Here is a 19,205-nt window from a genome sequence, read left to right as displayed (position 1 = left end):
ACTTTTTTTCTTCTTTTAGAAAAATCAAAGACCCTTATGATTGTTTTTATACTGAGTGAACTACGAGGTGGGAAGGAAATGTTCAAAGCATTTGAGGAAGGGCAGTTACAGGTGGAGTCAGGAGGACCTGAGTTCAAATGTGACCTCTGACACTTCCTAGCTGTGTGACTCTGGTCAAGTCACTTAACCCTAACTGCCTCCAAGAAAAAAGTATCTGAGGTTATCAAGAGATTGAACAGCCCTTCAACGCTATCACTAAGGTCATATGTTTCCAAAACGTGGCAACGTCATCCACACTCGTGGCTTCCGTCATCACCTCCGTGAAAATGACTACAAACTCCCCCCACCCCTTTCCCAGAAAGCACCAAGGTCAGCTGACTTACTTCCACCTGGATCCTCGGATATTCTCAAAGTGTGCACAAAATAAGACCTGTCATCATTTGAACATGCTTGCTGAGTTAAAGGACTGTTCCTATTCTGATTTTCGCCGCCCCTCCCCCCACCCCCGGACTTCTGCTCCCACCTGCTCAAAGTTCTCCCTTCCAATAGGGCATGACCTTCAACCCCGACGGCCACCACCTTCCTTCCTTCCTCCAAAGTTTCACCGGGCTTTGTCTAGCCTCCTCCTCTGCGGGTTTTCCGGTGGCTGTGCATTTATTCAGCATTTATTAAAGGCCTCCAGCGGAGACACAAACGTACAAACCAAAGAGCCCCCTGCCCTAAAGTCACTGCCACGGAGGACGGGGAGGGTAATTATGTACACAGCTATGTCTAATACGAAGCTAATTACGAAAGGAAGCAAGGGGGGTCCCGGCCAAGAACGCGGGCTAAATTTCGGGGGAGCTGGGGTAGCGGCAGCGCGGAAGACAGGTGTGACCTTTGAACCTCGCGGGAGCGCGCTCGGGGGGCGGGGGAGTCGGCGCGCACACCGGGCCCTGTTCGCCCCTTTCTAAGGACCCGACCACGGAAAAGAACGCAGCCCCCACAGCCCCGCCTCCCTCTCCGACCCACTCACACAGCGACGCGGCGCCCGGGGGTCATGACGACCCCCTCCTCAACCCCCTCCCTCCCCGGCAATCGCCGCTCCCAGACCCCAAGGCCAAAGTCACCTCAGCAACAGAGCAGCCATCTTGCAGAGCTCCACTGGGCGGAAGTGACGCCAACGCGGCTGCGCGCTCTCGGCGCTCGGCGTGCCCTGGTCACGTGGGGATCTGGTCGTCCTCCAAGGGGCTTGTGACCTCTGTAGCCTTCTCTTTCTGCCGCCCTGCAGGGTCGCTCCCTCGTCCTCCCTCCGCCCTTAGGGTAGGTTCAAAGGTCAAGCTGGCGCTTGCGCCTCCTTAAAAATGGGCCGTGGACCTTTCTGGACGAATTCTGCGTCTCCTGCGCATAGGCGTAAGACTCTTGGAGCTTAAAGGCCGTCTGTGCCAAGTGGGGAAACTGAGGCGTTAGGTGAGCGGTGGGTAGGGTACAGGAGCGAGGTCAGGAAGACCGGATTCTTCCCCGGGCACCAGCCGCAAGTCGGAACCAGCCTGCCTCAGTTTCCTTATCTGTAAAATGTGTAAAATCAAATTCTCAGCCTCAGTGACTGTAGCAGCTAGTACTGTCAGATGTCTTGTCCAAGGTCACACGGTGCAGCCCAGACTCAAGCCTTGGGCTCAGCGCTTCTCCCGCGGGATGCCTCCGGTCTCCTTTCCTCTGCACCCCCTTCCAGGCTACTCCATTTATTTGTTGCCTTCTTTCTTTCCCGCCTTCATGCATCCACTGTAAGTGCAGCTGCTTTCTGCCCAGCCTCACACTGGCAGGAGAAAACACTTGTAGGTAATTAGGACAAACTGTACACCACAACCCTTTCCACCCCACGCTGTACACGCGCTCACTTCACTCAGCCCCGTTTCTTCTCCCAGCCCACGCCTGAGCTCTCCCGGTGGGACCTCCCCATCCATCAGCTATTTCCTCAGAGATGGAGGAATGGGGCCAGCTGAAGGCCCCTGATTAAGAGATATCCATCTCCAGTTCACCTTAGAATGAGACTGAGGGTGGAAGGTGGGGAGATTGGGGAGAGTGCGAAGTAGAGGGGCAGAACACCTGCCCAAGATAGCTCCTCTCCTCTCCCTTCATCTTTCTCTTTCCCTTGAACAACATGCCCACCATTCTGCCTGTAAGGTCCAGAATTCCCCTGGCTGGAATCCCCTGTACTTCCCCCATAACTGTGGGGTGAGTTTGATACCAAAGGAAGAGGCCAAGAGACTGCAGATTGGTTATGAGTTTAATCAATAGCGATGAATACAGGGGCAATTCAGGGTGGCTGCCAGGTGATTTAGTGGATCCCCTTGAAGATCTCCCCAGATCCCTGTAGTAATTAATCAGACAAAGGAGGAGTGCTTCATTGTGGATTGGTGGATATTTGGGGTTTTTCTGCTTAGTTAATATTTTGACTGATATTTTAGTTTATACTTAGTATTGAACCAGGTTACCAGACATCCAGGACTATTGAACCCAGAACCCAGCCCTGTTGAGTAAATGCTCAGGCACTTAAGGTTGGGTATTCTTCATGTAACAGTCACAGTATCTAAGTTTATGGCTCAGTATCTGAGTTATGATTCAGTATCTGTTATGATTTTTTTAGCACATCATCATGTTGGGGCTTCCACCTTTCACAGACATTAAGTTAATGGCTTTTCACATCTTACTGTGTATTATAGCTTCTCCTCAAATGGAACTCCACACTGTCCCAAACCCTCCTTGTGTGCCTTGTTTCTATACTGTGTGGGTGATGCCTAGAGGCACAGGAACCTTTTAGTGAGATAAAGACAATTTTGTATTGGGGGATGAGGGAGATGTCAGTGGTGGTATATGGGTGGAAAGACCTAAACGTGATAATCATTAACTAAAAGGTGATAATCATTAACTCAATCATTACCTTAACTGGGGAAGAGAGAAAGGGGGAATTATGTAATGGACCACCCAAAGTCCAACATTTTTGAGCTTTAGGTTGAGAGAAAAGAAAGAAAGAAGGCAAAGTGGAAAGAATATTCCCTGAACTGAGACCCAGCTCTGCCAGCTAGCTATGTCCCCCTGAGCAAAACACTTGAGTTTTCTGAACCTGAGTTTCAGTAAAATGAAAGGATTGGACTGATCTCTAATCCTTTTCAGCTGACACACATATTTAGATAGCTCTAAAAATTAGAAAGGACTTCCTTATAATGAATTAAAGTCCACATCTCTGTAATTTCTACTCTTAAGTCCCAGTTCTGGCCTCTAGAGCTACATAAAATAAATCACATTCCGCACAAAATCATAAATTTCAAGAGCTGAATGAAATCTCTTCAAATATCTGAAGACAGTTATAACATCTCCCTTGTTTTCTATTCACCAGGTAAAACATCCTCTGTTCTTGTGAGCATTCTTCATATCACATGGTTTCAAGTCCCTCTCACCATCCAGGTCACCCACTTCTGGATTTGCTCCATTTTGCTAATGTCTTCCTTAAAATGTGACTCCCAAAACTGAACTCAGTTGTCCACAAATCTTCTGATCAGGAAAGAATATTTCTATTAATACATTGAAGACCATTGGATCCTCACAATAACTTTCAAAGGTAGAGTTAGACACTTATTTTAGAGATGAGAAAATTTAAGATGCTTAGGGTAAATGATCCTGTTGGAGTCACAAAGAAAGTAAGTGGTATAGTTGGGAGCCCAAGTTCACCTGCCATCACTCTTTTCACTTCACCAGTTAGTGAATAAGCATTTATTAAGCTCCTACTAGGTGTAGTAAATACTGAGGATTGTACTAAATACTGATGATACAAAGAAAGACAAAAAGTCCCTGCTCCTGGAAAAGTTCACAATCTGAAGAAGGAGATAATATGCAAACAACTACATATAAACAAGTTATTACAGGATAATAGGAAATAACAGAGGAAAGGCACTAGAATTAAGAGGGATGGGGAAAGGTTTCCTGTAGAAGGTGGGATTTTAGCTGGGATCTGAAGAAAAGCCTGAGACAGAGGTGAGGACAGGTATTCCAGACATAGAGAACAGCCTGTGAAAAAGCCCCATCAAGAGATGGAGTGTATTGTTTGAGGAACATCAAGAAGACCAATGTCTGGATTGAAGAGGAAGGTGTAAGAATACTAGAGAAGGGAGGGGGGAGAGGGGCTAGGTTGTGAAGGACTTTGAATGCCATGGAAAGAATTTTGTATTTTGATTCTGGAGGTAATAGGAAGCCACTGTAGTTTACTGAGTAGGAGGATGACATGGTCAAACTTATTCTTTAGGAAAATCGCTTTGGTTGCTGAATGGAGGATGGAGTGGAGTAGGGAGAATGAGGCAGGCAGACCCATCAGTAGGCTGTTGAAATAGTGCAAGTGTGAGATAATGATGTCTTACACCAGGGTTATGACCATGTCAGAGTACAAAAGGGGAAGTGTTGGAGAGAAGTTGCAAAGGTGAAATTGACAGGCCTTGGTATTAGATTGGATAAGAGGGTGTGAGAGATATTGACAAATCAAGGATGATACCTAATATGCAAGCTTGGTGAACTGGAAGGACAGTAGTACCCTCAACAGTAATAGGGAATATTGGAAGGGAGGAGAGTTTGGAGAAAAACAATGAGTTCAGTTTAGGATATGCTGAGTTTAAGATTTCTAAAGACCATCTAGATTGAGAGGTCAAAGGGGCAGTTGGAGATGTGACACTGAGGGGATCAGGAGAGAGGTTAGAGTTGGATAAGAAGATTTGAGAACCATTAGCATAGAGATGATAATTGAATCTATGGGAGCTGATGAGATCACTAAATGAAATAGTACAAATGGAGAAGAGAAGAGGGCCCAGGACAGAGCCTTGTGGGACACCCATGCTTAGCAGGTGTGACCTGGATGAAGATCCAACAAAGAAAACTAAGAAGTCAGATAGGTAAGAGAAGATAAATATGAGGAGAGAGTGATGTTCTGAAAACAGAGAAAAGAGAACATCAAGAGGAAGAAGATGATCAACACCATGATGCATCTGTGTTTCCCAAAATGTCAGAGAGATTACCAGGTTCTGATAATCTCACAGTTTTGATGAATTTCAGCCTGAAAATTTCACAAGATTCCCCAATAGCTGACATTTAAGAAAATGAGCAAAGTAATTTCCATAAAATATGATGAACCCTGCTATATGAATGTGATAGTTAAAAATATCAGTGAATCTCATTGATGTGGGTACTCCCTCAATCTCCCTCAGAGAATGCAACCCATCCGTGTTCTCTCACAAATCCTCAACAACAGAGCTATTCAATGTACTGGAAGTCTTTTTTTTTTTTTTTTTTAACATTTCATGGTTTCTAGTCTCAGTACTGTGTGTTTTGAAGTAGCTAGGTGGTGCAGTGGATAGAGCACCAGTGCAGGAGTCAGGAGGACCTGAGTTCAAATCTCACCTCAGACACTTAACACTCACTAACTGTGTGACCTTGGGCAAGTCACTTAACCCCAATTGCCTCATCCTGGGTCATCTCCAGTCATCTTGATGAATATCTGGTCACTGGATTCAGCTGGCTATGGAGGAGAAGTGAGGCTGGTGACCTGCACAGTCCTCCCTCACTCAAAAAAACAAAAGTCAAGCGCAAGTCATGTCATTGCTTCTCTGGTGGCATGGTCTTCTTTGGCAACGAAGGACAAACACTCGCGAACACTCTATGCTTTAATAATCTTTTACTCTCACATGACTGGCCCACATCCTTTTCCAGATATACATTTGCCTCTTTACAAAGCTTAAATCTCTGCTTGCATGTAAGCAGTGGTGTGCTGAAGTCAGCTGTACCAGATATCCAGAGCCAATTATTAAATTTTCAGTATGAGCATTTACACCTCAAAAAGGCAAACACTACAAATCATGTCTTGATTGATTATGTTGTAGACTGTTTAAACTTTTGAAAGAGATGGAGAAAATATTAGTAATTCATATTAAACGTAAAAGTGTATGTATGTACATTTTTTTCCCTAGAGAGCTGGTTATTAAACATTTACCAGCAAAACCCTGCCCATATGTGACAATTAACCACGTTTCTGTCCTTTGCCCTTTGGCTTACCTACAAATTTGGTCTTTTAAAAAGATATATTTGGTGATCTAAATTACTATTGATTAGAGAAATGCAAAGCAAAACAATTCTGAGGTACTACCTCACCAATCAAATTGGCTAGTATGACAAAAAGGGAAATGATAAATGTTGAATGTGGGAAAACTAGGACACTAATGTACTGGTGGTGGAGTTGCAAACTGATCTGACCATTCTTGAGAGCAATTTGGAACTATGCCCAAGGCCTATAAAGCTGTGGGTACCATTTGATCTAGCAATACTTCTGCTAGGTCTATATCACAAAGAGGTTTGGGTTTTTTTTGGTTTTGTTTTTTTTTTTAAGAGAAAAGAACCTATTTGCACAAAAATATTTATAGCAGCTCTTTTTGTTGTGGCTAACAACAGTACATTAAGGGAATTCCCATCAGTTAGGGAATGACTGAACAAGTTGTGGTATATGATTACAATGGAATATCGTGCTATAAGAAATGATAAACAGGACAATTTCAGAAAAAAACTGGGAAGACTTACATGAACAGATATAAAGTGAAGTAAGCAGAACGAGGAGAATATTGTATACAGTAACAGCAATATTGCACAGTGAAAACCTGTACTTAGCTTTTCTCACTAATAACGCTATCCAAAACAATCCCAAAGGACTCATGATGGAAAATGCTGTCCATCTCCAGAGAAAAAACTGATGTCATCTGAATACAGACCAAAGCATACTATTCTTGTCTTTCTTCCTTTCTTTTTCTTTTGTTTGAGTTTTCTTGCACAAAATGACTAATATGGAAATGTTTTACATGATTACACACATATAACTTGTATCAGATTGCTTACCATCACAGGGAGGGAGGATGGGATGGGATAGAAATGGAAACTTAAAACTTAAAAAAAAATCAATGTTAAAAATTGTTTTTACATGTAATTGGGGAAAAATAAGTTGATTTCAAAAATGTATACATTTGGATTTTTATGTACTATAACCTATTAACTAGCACGTAAAAATGAAAAATTGTATAAATTATATTGGGGAGTTATTTTGTAGAAGGAATAACCATAGAATTATTTAAATGATAAGCCTCTTAAATACAGCAAAAATATTCTCTAGAACCCAGCTATTGAGTAAAAAGAGGTTTCTTCATCTGTAGAATGGGGATAAAAATACCAATACTAATGAAAGAATATAAGTAAAGTGTTTTTCAAACCTTAAAATGCTATGTAGATTTTAGCTGTTAGGGAAATCATCTGAAGTGGGAATGTTTGGAGCAGCTGAAGAGTAACAAACCTAGGTCTATATGTGGATGTAGGAACTGAACCATGTGTTTACAACTTAACCTAAAATCTAAAACCCAGCAACTATGGAAAGACTATTGAGCTTGGAATCAGGAAGACCTCAAACTGCCACAAACACTAAATGCTATTTGACTCTGGACAAGTCACTTAACCTTTCTTAGCCTCAGTTTCCTCATCTGAAAATGGGTGTGTGAGGCTTCTTGGTGTGGTGGAAATAGAGCTAGCCTTGTACCCACTACTTCTGCCATATATTACCTAGATGACCCTGGGCAAGTCACTCAACCTCTCAGTGCTCTAGGCTATCCTCTAAGGTTATAAATTTCAGAGAAGGTGCCAACTTGCATTGATAAAGGAGCTTTTCTTACCAGAGAGTTCCCTATATCAAGGAAATCTCTGTCCTCTTTCTTAAAATAGGGATAATAATAGCCCCTATTTCACAGAGTTGTGAGGGTCAAATGAGATTATATGATATATTTATATGCAGGCATATATACGTATATGTAAAATCTCTATATATGCATATATGTGTATACATACATATGTATCATTTTGCAAACTTTAAAGTGCCATTTAAATGTTGATATTGTATGTTACATACAAAGCTTTTGTTTTTATGTATTTCCGATACTTAGCACAGAGCTTTGTACGTAGTGCTTAATAAATTTTTTTCATCATCATAATTATTACACATCACTTCTATAATGTGTCCTGTGCAAGAACATCATGATGAAGCAAGTATAATTAGCAACCTCTAATTAGCTTCCATCTGCAATCATTTGCAGATGACACAAAAGAGAGAGCTGACATGATGGAGAATAATCAAGATTCAAAAGAAAATTTCATCAAGCTGGAGCATTGGACCAACTATAAAGATGAGTTCAATAGAGAAAAATGTAAAGCTTTACATTTGGGTTCAAAAAATAAATTTCACAGTGGATCTCCAGAGAACTTGCACAGAAAGAGCCAAAATACTCATCTTTGTACTCTCAGGGACCATGTGATCTTCGGCTATCTTGCCTGTCAGTACAAGTCAATATCTTCTCTTTGAGAGTTACTTGGAGCACTGAGAGGCTAGATGACTTGCCCAGAGTCCCACAGCCAGTATATTTCAGAGACGGAACTTGAACTCAGGTCTTCCTAGCTTTGAGGTCAGGATATCTCATTAGTATATCTATCTACAACACACACACACATTTTTATACACACACACACACATATACACATATATGTTATTGATAGCTTACTTATCTGGGGCATAGGTCCATCTCAGGGTTCTAAGAAAGACAGTTACTGAATCAAGTCTGACAGAGATGGCAGTTGCTCATTTGCAAGTGAGAAAAGTGGAACACTGAAGCAAATAGAGAACATGGTCTGCTTTAGTGGTGTGTAGATGAAGAAGTGGAGAAGTTTTGGGTTAAGAACTAGGGAAATATGGATACCAGAACTATTCTGTAATTATGAGCAAATGTACTTTACTTGATTCTTGACAGAAGATGAGAAATTGATTGATGAGTGAGATTTTTCCTAGAGAAAAACCAGCTGCTTTAAACAAACAAACAGGTTTGGGAAGAGAGAATAGGTGAGAGGTAAAAGAACAGATTTCAGAACAGTGTGAGAGATTTTTCTCCTGTCACTTGTCAGGCAGATTAGTTGACCAGTGAGAGGCTAGAGTACTCTGTGCTGTCAACAGCTGCTGAGAAGAATAATAAGGAATGGAGGAGAAGGTTGAGGAAGAAGAAAAGAAGAAAAAGGAGAAGAAGGAGGAGGAGGAAGAGGAGGAGGAAAAGAAGATGATTTCTTACCAATTTCAGGATAATGGTCTTTTCTTTTTCCTAAAAGAGCGTAACAGAACTTTGGTCAAAGGCATCAGCTATCTCCAAAGCTGAAAATGACAGATTCTACAGTTACTACCTAGGAGTAAGCCACCTCAGGAATAAAAGAATATACCCTATTCTCCAATATGATTTTCTGCTGTGAAGAAGCTAAACAGAGGGAAGCTTGGAAGCAGAGCGCCAGAGAGGCAGCCCATTGGATTGACTAATCTAAGATGTTGTTAGTTAAACACAATGTAGATCAGTTCTGCTTAGGAGCAGAAGCACCTGTATAAAACAGAATCTATGCACATCAAAGAACTTTGACAGTCCCTGAGATGGGGGAATAAGGGAAGGTAAAGGAATAAGTATTCCTTAAGTGCCTACTATATGTCAGGCACTGTGCTTAGCGATTTACGAATATTATCTCATTTGCTTTGATAGGAAGAGGATACTGAAGTCCATAGTTCCAGAGTTGTGAGTTGTGCTGGCTATTTGGAAGTAATACTACTTAAAACCTTGCATGTATATTAACTCTCCCCATAGATACTAGGCATAGGTAGGATAGTGTGATTGACACGCATGGGTGTAATGTTATGTAAATACTATTTGTCTGCTTTGTATTTTCAGTAAATATTTCAGTTAAGATTACTGAGTAGTGATACATACCTATAATCTCAGCTAGTGTGGGAGGCTGAGGCTGGAGTTTTGAGCTTACTAGGGCTAAAGTTGATCAGCTGATTTCCAGATCCTCACCAAGTCTGGCACCAGTATGGGGAGCCCCTGGAACAGGGGGGAAGAGGGAACCAGTCTGCCTAAGGAAGAATGAAACAGCTCAGAATGGAAATATAGCAGGCCAAAACTTTTATGCTGCTCAGCTGTAGGATCAAACTCATCAGTGACTACTGCATATCTTTCAGCCTGAATAAAATAGGAAGGCCTAGCCTAAAAATAATTTTTTTAAAGAATCAATTAAATCTTAGTGGCTGATTTATTGAATGGGAAATACCCCAGTGGAGGCTCATGAGCTACAATTAGTGGGAATAACCTACAAAAGGGTTACCCATAGGAACCTGAGAGCTGGAGTAATAGCCTCAATGCAAATTCTCTGGGGTGGGTAGAAGTAGGGTGATCCAACCAGCCCCCACTCAAGGGAGAGATAGAGAGCCTAGAGATAGTTGGGATCTGTGTCACATCTGGCAAACCACTCCAATATCATTGCCAAGAAAACTCTAAAATGAGGTCATAGAGAAAAAGACACGATGGAAATGACTGAACAACCAAATGTATCATACCTGAGATGTATGAGTGTGGGGAGAGGTGTATTTATACACACATACATAAAGCTACATAAGATAGATGTCTTCTATGGGTTAGCTGTATTATCTTGTGTGTATTAAAAAGGATGGCACTTGAAGTTGAAAACTCTTAAATAACAAATATATCCTTACATACATCATGGAATAAGCCACAGCCACAAACCAGAGGTTGTAGGGAGAGTTGAAGCAATCACAAACTGACTGAAAAGACTCCACAAAGCAAGGAGAGGGGAATTCCATCTGTAGCAGCAAACTGAATTAGGATGGGTAAGCATAGTCACTAAGATTAGGGGCCAGAGGGTTCCAGGAGCCCTTATTCTGTGTCTTGTCCCCTCAAAACTCTTCCAAGCCCTCAGGTGTTTCTGGCCTCAACCTTGCCCTAGCCATGACTCCTGGGATTCCCATAGCTATTCCCAACTCTATCCTGACTGTCTACTCCCTGCTCCTAGAAAAAGAACAAGGAGGGTATAAGGCAGAGAAAGAGAAATGGGAAAGGTGGGAAGGAAATAGGATGGCACCTTCTCTGACACTAGAGAGGCCCTGCCTAACTGGAGAAGGGGTAAGAATAAAGAGAGGTTAAAGAGTTAGAACCCCCAAGGTCATGGCCAACAAGAATTTAAAAGAAGAAAAGAAAACAGCGGTAATATATAACACTGATGTTTACTCAAAGGAAGAGCTGCCTGATTGGGAAGGGTATATGCCATGAGGAATAGAAAAAAGAAAAGGAGTTCTCCCCAGGAGATGCCCCCAGCCAGGAAGATGCCCCTTCTGCTCAGAAAGGCTATCTTGGAAGCAAGGAGGATGAGTAACTCCTAAAGGACCTAGTCATTTCCAGAGGTCTGTATGGCTGCAAAAGTTCCCAAGAAGTTAAGACAAAGGCATCTTCTTAAAAGATCTTTAGGTTAAAATGTCCTCACTCTTATATGCATACACACATATCCCCCAGTTTATAGATGGAAGGTGAGGACACGGGAAGAGCCCCTCAGAAAGGCTCCCCAGGGACCTAGGACTTGGGTTTCATTGTCCCTCCTCTAAGAACTGTGTGTGTCTCTACCCCTGTCCCTGCTGCTACCTCTACTTCACCACCACCACCACCCCCTTAACATTCCAGATAGGGGAGAAGGGAGGCCATTTGACACAAAGCAGTCTGTGTAGGGAAGTATGCACCCTCCCTCCCAACCCAGGGCACACAATGCTCCTTCTCCACCCTAAGCTCTGCCCCCTCCTCTTTTCCCTCCCCACCACCCCCCAATGGCACATGCCATACTGCAATTGGCCACTGATTCAGGCCAGCCCCCCCACCCAGGCTGGATCCCCAGGGGATTTTAAGCGGGTTCCAGGAGACCCTGCTCAGTTTCTTGTTCTTCCTAGGACTTTCCCAGGCCCTCAGACGTCCTGGCCCCAACCCCAGGCCCAGGCCCAGCCATGGCTCCTGGGGATTCCCCAGCCATCCCCATTCCCGTCCTGACTCTGCTGTTCTTCTCCTTTCTGGGTAAGTGGAGATGCGCCCACAACCCCCATACCTCCATCTGCAGACACACATTCAAAGGCATCCTCAAACACGCCCTTGTATCTTACACCATTATCTCCTAGCCTTCCTACCTTAGGCCCTCATATCCTTATTTCCCTATTTCTCACACCACCCCTATCTCCAAGAGAAGAACAAGAACGTGGTGTAAGGCAGAGTGGGGAAGAAGGGTGGGGAGGGGACAGACATAGTCTGGAGGGAGAGAGTAGGTATATATGGATGCTCATACAGAGCTCACTGGGCTGTACTGAAACCCAGATAGGGGAAAAGAGGCTGCTCTCAGAACTGGATCTGAGAGTCTGCCGAGACAGATGTCAGGGAGAGAGCAAGATCAGAATGCCTGGTTCCCAGCCCCCTCTCAGCGCCTGACGCCCCCACCCCTCAGTACACTCTGACAAGTATCCTCAGAGCTGTCCACATGAGAAAAGGTCAGGTGTGACCCAGGGGAGAGATATTAGAACTGATTAATTGTCAAGGTTCTTAGGAGGAACGACTCCTGTCTTTGCCTGAGTGTGCTAGAAGAGATACGGGTTCTAGACTGCTCTTATAGAGTTGTCTTCTTTTCTATGCATTCTGACACCCCTCTCTTCCTCCCCCCACCTTGGCTTGTCATATAGGGGGTGGGTAAGGAAAGGAACGACTATCCCTTGGATTCTTGGAGGCCCAGAGCCTGGAGAAGGGGGTGGGTAATGGGGAGAGATTAATAAGATGGAAGGGGGCAAATCAGAACATCAGTCTCTGAGGAACCTGAAGCCTTGAACTCCAGCCATCCTGAGTAGGTTGTGCTGAGTCTCACATCTTGGAACATGGTGGAAAAGCTGATGGTGGGGAGTAGCAGAGATAGGGATGGTGAGGAGATGATTGTGATCATAATAAAGATTTTATTTGGAGTTCCAAGATTTAACAAGTGTTTTGTTCACAACAACCCTCTTGTTGAGTGAGCAGAGGGGCAAGGGTCTACACTGATGAAGGTGAGATAGAATTGGGACCTGAGGAAGAACTTCCCCATTGTGCAAGGTTCTACCAGAGGCTGGCTATAGTGTTCCTATATGCTGAGGTGGAGGACTTAAGTTTGGGGAAAGTGGGGGGGGTCCACAAACCATGCCAGGCCCCTCATTGGGGCCAGACAATAGAGCACTGTGTGCTTGGTTAATCCCTCACCCCACCTCCACCCCACGCCATCATTCAGCACAGGGAACAAAGGGGCCTTCAGCCACCATCACCCCCTGGGGTACTGCCCACACACAGTATTCCTGTCAGCACCTCCCTTGTGCCAGCCCTGGGTGGAGGCACAGGGCCAGAGTGGGCTTTAAGGGAGGGGGGAAAGCAAAGGTGCAGTACCTAAAAGAGACTTCAAGTCAGAGCACCTGGATTTGGTTTTTTGTTTCCATATCTACAAAGGCAGATGGAAAATGCTGGATGTCTTAGAAGAGTTCTACACAGAGCAGGGCCTACGTTGGCATCTTTGTCCTGATTAAACATCCCTCAGGCTAAAAGTCTCTGCTCAGCTGGGTGGTGGGCTAAGTGAGAGACAAGAGCAAATGGTCCCATTTCATTTCTTTCACCCGAGATGCTGAGTCCAAGGCAGGCAAAAAGGAAGTTAATGGATTTCCTCTCTGGACTCTAGTTAGCTAACATGTCAAAAGCTAGTTCCCTGGACAGAAGGGGAGCTTGGTTCAGGGTCTCCTAGCCTAGACACCTAGAAGATGTCCCTAAAAGATCCAAGGCCAAAGATATTGTTTTCCTCGGAAAGGCAAAGGAGCTGTTGCACTTTCTCTGTTCCTTCAGCTGGGTGCAAACACTACTGTAGATGAATATTAGAAAGTTTGTGTCCTACAGCGTCCACATCGGGGCAACATGGCTCTGACTTTCATCGAGGATAAGTTTCCATTTTTAGCTTTTCTCTCCCATTTAGTTAGACTCAACAAAAATGGAGCGAGGAGGGAAAAAGGCAAATATGACTCTAGACAGAGAGAGAGGAAAGCAGTCATAATCCATCCTTTATCTCTTGAAAAGGATTATAATGATTCATTTGGATTGCTTTCTTTTGACCCATAGTAAATAAAGAAAAGCACAGACAGATACATAGCTTATGTAGAGTTATCCAGTTGAGATCTCAGAGATTTAGGACTGTAGGAACAGATAATTTATGTTTCTGCCATTCCTATTTCCTCAGGCCTGACTTTTTCCATCCTTATGTGTTCCCTGGTCACTGATTTCCCATGTCTCATGTTAATTACTCCCTGTCTTGACCATGGACTTAGGGAAGGTCTCTACCAGCTCTGACTGGGGCGGGGTCATGTGTTTTCAGTGTTGTCCCCGGCCCAGGCTATTGTGGTTTATACGGACAGGGAGGTCCATGGCGAAGTAGGCTCCAAGGTGACACTGCACTGTTCCTTCTGGTCCAGCGAGTGGATCTCCGATGACCTCTCCTTCACCTGGCGCTACCAGCCTGAGGGAGGCCGGGATGCCATCTCGGTGAGAGCCTGGGTACCACCCAGCAAATAAAAAGTGGAAGGCAGGAGGCTGATAAGACTCGAAAGAGAGGGATCTAAGAGCAGGAAGAAATAAAATTTGGGTTGAAGTGAAATAGCTAGGGGCCCTAATCCTAATTTTAGTGGGACAGAGATATTATAGCAACAGTGGGTGGCAGTCCATCCCCTAGATGCCATTGTGACAAAGTGCCCACGTTCCTGGCAAACTTCCCTGTTCCCACTATCCTTCCATCCCACTCTGCCCCAGCACTGTCCCTTTGCCAGATTAGGTCATTGATGAGAAGATACAATCTTGGCAGTGCTCCTCCTGGGTACCAGAACCCTAGACCCACTTCTATCTGAATTTCATACCATAGATTTTTCACTACGCCAAAGGCCAGCCATACATCGATGAAGTGGGTACCTTCAAGGAGAGGATCCAGTGGGTTGGGGACCCTCGGTGGAAGGATGGCTCTATTGTCATCCACAATCTAGACTACAGTGACAATGGCACCTTCACCTGTGATGTCAAAAACCCACCTGACATTGTTGGCAAGACTTCTCAGGTCACACTTTATGTCTTTGACAAAGGTATGGAAGAGGGGGGTTGTATGAGGATGGGGAGAATACAGAGTAAGAGAGAAAAGGATGGGGCTCGATTAATGAACTTTTACTAAACTACTGCTCTGTACTAGGCATCATGGTAGACAGTGGGATATAAAGACAAAAACCAAAAGCACAATTCCTATCCTCCAGGAGTTTGAGCTCTACTAGGAGCACCCAAAAAATACACAAACAAGTATAATAAAAGTAAAGTGAGGGAGAGGAATATTAACAAAAGAGAAAGGGGTCAAAGAAGGTCTAGAAGAAGAGTTGGCTCTTGAGCTGACCCTTGAAAGAAGCCAAGGAGATAAGAGGAAGTGCGAGGAAGCATCTGGCTGGCAGCACCCACCAGGAGCCATCCAGGCATGGTGGAGCCTTTGTCCTAATTCATGTAGGCAGAAGATAAGAGCATTACATTCAGGAACACTGGGACAGTTTGGCTAGAACACAGTTTTTGAGGGGACTGATATGAAAGAAAGCTGGAAAGGTGGGTAGGTTCAGATTTAACTGCCTGGCTGAAGAATTTTTACTTTGTACTGGAGGCAATGGGGGGCCACCAAAAATTTTTGAACAAGAGAATAATAGGTACATTAGGAAAATTTATTTTTGGCAGCTCTGCAGGATGTATTAGAGAGAGAAAAGACTGGAAACTGGGGAATCAGTTAGAATGATGGTCCACAGGGCCTAAGAGGTGAGTAGTACCTCATGTAGGCCTGAGAGGAGAAGAACCCCAGAGATGCAGGGAAAGAAAAAGTCAAGGAGAGCCTAACTGCAAAGGTACACTTCGTGCTCTGCTGATCTGGGTATTACAAGCTGTAAGGAGAAGGCTCCTACTCTTTTTACACTGCAAAAATGAGGCTTAATCATGGGGGGAGGTGCAGTATTTGGATTCTCAAGAAGTAAGAGGCAGCAGGCAGAAGATCTCTGCCCCACCCAACCTTCCTTCTCTCTCCCCCGGTGCTCAGTGCCCACCAGGTATGGAGTGGTGCTGGGTGCTGTGATCGGAGGCGTCCTAGGGTTGGTGCTGCTGCTGGTACTCCTCTTCTACTTGATTCGGTACTGTTGGCTGAGGAGGCAAGCCGCTCTGCAGAGAAGGCTCAGGTAAGGGGCAGTGAGAAGACCTGAGGCCCGTCAAGGAGGGCTGCCATAGTGGGGTAGGGTGATGGGAGAGGTTTGTTAAAGGAAGCTGAGAAAGGAAAACTCAGAAGCTCTGGGACTCCAGTCTCAAGTGGAGGGCCTCCCCTACAGCAGTCACAATGCTATCTCACCCGCTTCATTGCAGTGCCATGGAGAAAGGAAAACTGCACAAACCTGGCAAGGATTCTTCTAAACGAGGCCGGCAGGTCAGTGGAAACTCCAAGGATCCTGGGGGGAGAGGGGTATCAGGGAGGGAATGATGGGCAAGGGACCATAAGGAGAGAAAGAAGAGAGGAAGGTGTAAGAAAGGAATGGGGCAGTCATGGGGGTGGGGAGAGCTGATTCCTGTTCAATATATCCTATTGCAGACACCTGTTCTGTATGCCATGCTGGACCACACCCGGAGCACCAAAGCAGCTAGTGAAAAGAAGTCCAAGGGGCTGGGGGAGTCTCGCAAAGACAAGAAATAGCGGTTAGCCGGCCGGGCAGGGGGCCGGGGGCCTGGGGCAGAGCCCTCCAAAGGCCCCCAAGTAGTGGTCATTGAGATGGAGCTCCGAGGGGATGAGTCGGGTGCTGAGCTCCGGCCTGCGGTCAAGTCCCCCAGTAGAACCAGCCTCAAGAATGCCCTCAAGACCATGATGGGCCTGGACTCGGATAAGTGACCACTCCCTCAGGCCCTGCCAGAACACGGGGGCCTAGGTTCCCTCCACCCCTGCCCAGTGCCCCCATCTCTATCTAGTCTCTCTCTCCTCTCCTCTCCCCACCCCACTCCAAGGTGTAAGTTTCATTCCAAGCCATAGTCCCCAGGTACCTCATTCTCTCCCTCCAACTCTGGCTCTCAGGGAGTCCAGCAGTGCCTGCCCCTCCCCACTATCTACAAACCTAATAATGGCTGTGTGTTTGGTGCTGAGAAGAGAGGGGCCCCCATTCCCACTCAGCCAGCCCCTCTCCCTCTACCCTCTTTTCCAAGACACATCACCCAGCTCCTTTCTTTAGTCCCCCATCCCCTATCCCCAGCTAACACCCTAGATCAAGCTTTCCTAGGGGGTTGATTTAGGGTTTTTTTAAAAAAAATAATCTATTTGCTATTTTTTATCTGTACCCCTTCTGCTCTCCTGTAGTACCCCATCTTCCCCACTCCACCATGACTGAGAACAAATGACGTCATGAGGCTTCCAATGTTCAGTGTTAAACCCTCCCCACTCTATCCTCAGTCCATAAAGGGATAGCCAGGTCAATCAGTGGGCTGGCCCAAGCCAGGTCCTCTGTTCCCAGGGGAGGCGCCCTCCCTCTTCCCCTCGGAGCAAGGCTCTGGGGCTGGACTTCTGTATGGAGAAGGCAGTGGGGAAGTGGAGGAGTGAGGTGGGGGCAGGGAGGGTGAATGAGTTAAGCCAAGGCCTTGGGGAATGACTTTTAGAAAACTAAACTCAGAAGCAAAAATGGAAAGAGAAAAGAACAGAGAGATAGGATGCACTCCCGGCCACAGGGAAATGAATGCCTAGAGTTTTTCTACATTCTGTATATTTCCCCTAAGACTCCCCAAATGTGTTAAATGTTTAATAAACACTGACATTTCCAGAAGTTGTAGGGTCTGCCTTTTATTCCCCCAGCCTCCTGGCAACAACTCCCAGCTTCCGCCCCATTCCTAGTCTTCTAATGTCCTTTCCCTAATCTCAAAAGACAGATAAACCCAGAAACCTTCTCCCCTGCCCCAAAGGCCTCACCACCCAGCTGTTCACCACCCTCTTCAGATTACTGGGTTTCAGCCTTGAAAGGAATGAAGGTATCAGACATATATCAGTCTCATTCCCTTTATAATTCACATAGCCATCATGCCGATGAAACAACAACTTGCTATTAAAGACTCTATTATAAGGTCCACTGTTTCTTTAAGATCATTTTCCTATGGAACAATTTAATAATGAAAAGAAAAAAAAACAGAACAATATATCCTACAAATTCAAGGCACTGATCAGGGTGCAGTACCTAGCATCAGACAACAGGGGGCTTTCCTCCCCTTCATGAGTTTATCAAATTGACCTCACATTCCAAATAATTTATAATCTCATTTTACAACAGCACAAATCTCCCCCAAAATCTTAACGTCATCAATGACAACCCTACCTATAATTAATCTTAAAAACAAAACAAAATAAAAAGCTCACCTCCTGTCCCCTGCTAGCACTGACAACATGTAGAGAAATGTCCAGTCCAGTTACCTCCTCATTTTAAAATCACTTCAGCCCTCTCTCCCTCACATCAAAGTCAACTGCAAGTCATGTCATCGTCTTGATGTCATGGTCCTCTTCGAGAGCGAAGGACAAACACAACAACAAAATCACTTAGAGTAGTGAGTCCCAAGGCTGACCTTGCAGCATTTTAAAGTATCTTCATTTATTGTGAGGCTTCTCACAAAACTCTGGTAAAACAAATTTCTTTAAATTACCTTAAAATTAAAATCACTCCATATTCTACACCGTGCTTTTGAGAATGGGAGAGACAGTACAACTGGACAGCTTCAGAGAAGTGGAGAGTGTTTTAGCATATTAACTCTCTTTATTATCAAAAGTATGAAAATGGACCTCTTTCACTAGTGACTTTGAAGAATTCTGCATCTCAGAAGCGTCTCCTCGTCATAGATAATAAAACCCCAAAGTTTCTCATTCCATTCATTCTCTTTCATCATGTCTAGATTTGTGACTTTCACATTCAGTGGAAGACACACGTTATTGTAGTTTACCTTCAAATTTATTCTATAATTCCAATAAATGATGTCCAATAGGTCAGTTCCTATGACAAGGAACTGTGTGAAGACTGTGTGTATTCCAATTTTTTAGTATTCTCTTCTTCTGTTGCAATAAATGTATCTCTTTCTAATTTTTAATTAACTAAGTGTTAAATGTTTAATAAGCATTTAAATGGTCCAGACTTGTGCTGAGCTTGAAATCAGTGAGACCTAAGTTTAAATAAATGT

The 19,205-nt window shown here is 44.5% G+C and overlaps 2 protein-coding genes across 3 annotated transcripts in view; one reads left to right on the top strand and one right to left on the bottom strand.

The window, feature by feature from the left end:
- The window catches only part of SDHC (succinate dehydrogenase complex subunit C), a 42,421-nt gene extending 40,500 nt beyond the window's left edge, over nucleotides 1-1,921 (bottom strand). Inside the window, exon 1 of one of the 2 annotated variants that reach the window (XM_072644020.1) lies at nucleotides 1,110-1,921. In XM_072644020.1, the coding sequence (XP_072500121.1) occupies nucleotides 1,110-1,129 (20 nt within the window). In that variant the 5' untranslated portion in view covers nucleotides 1,130-1,921. Of the gene's footprint in view, nucleotides 1-523; nucleotides 875-1,109 lie in introns of those variants that run through there. The other variant, XM_072644021.1, reaches the window with a different exon arrangement.
- A 9,887-nt stretch (nucleotides 1,922-11,808) lies between these two features.
- On the top strand, nucleotides 11,809-17,812 carry MPZ (myelin protein zero). The gene is made up of 6 exons (XM_072644018.1): nucleotides 11,809-11,981; nucleotides 14,329-14,495; nucleotides 14,869-15,082; nucleotides 16,060-16,195; nucleotides 16,377-16,437; nucleotides 16,600-17,812. Exons 1-6 carry the CDS (start codon nucleotides 11,915-11,917, stop codon nucleotides 16,699-16,701), a joined length of 747 nt encoding a protein of 248 aa, XP_072500119.1. The 5' UTR covers nucleotides 11,809-11,914; the 3' UTR covers nucleotides 16,702-17,812.
- The last annotated feature ends 1,393 nt before the right edge of the window (nucleotides 17,813-19,205 follow it).

The sequence above is a fragment of the Notamacropus eugenii genome, chromosome 2, assembly GCF_028372415.1.
Source record: "Notamacropus eugenii isolate mMacEug1 chromosome 2, mMacEug1.pri_v2, whole genome shotgun sequence".
In the NCBI taxonomy this organism is placed as follows: Eukaryota; Metazoa; Chordata; class Mammalia; order Diprotodontia; family Macropodidae; genus Notamacropus; species Notamacropus eugenii.
Note: the sequence above shows the minus strand (reverse complement) of the source record. Positions and strands in the feature narration are given on the sequence as shown.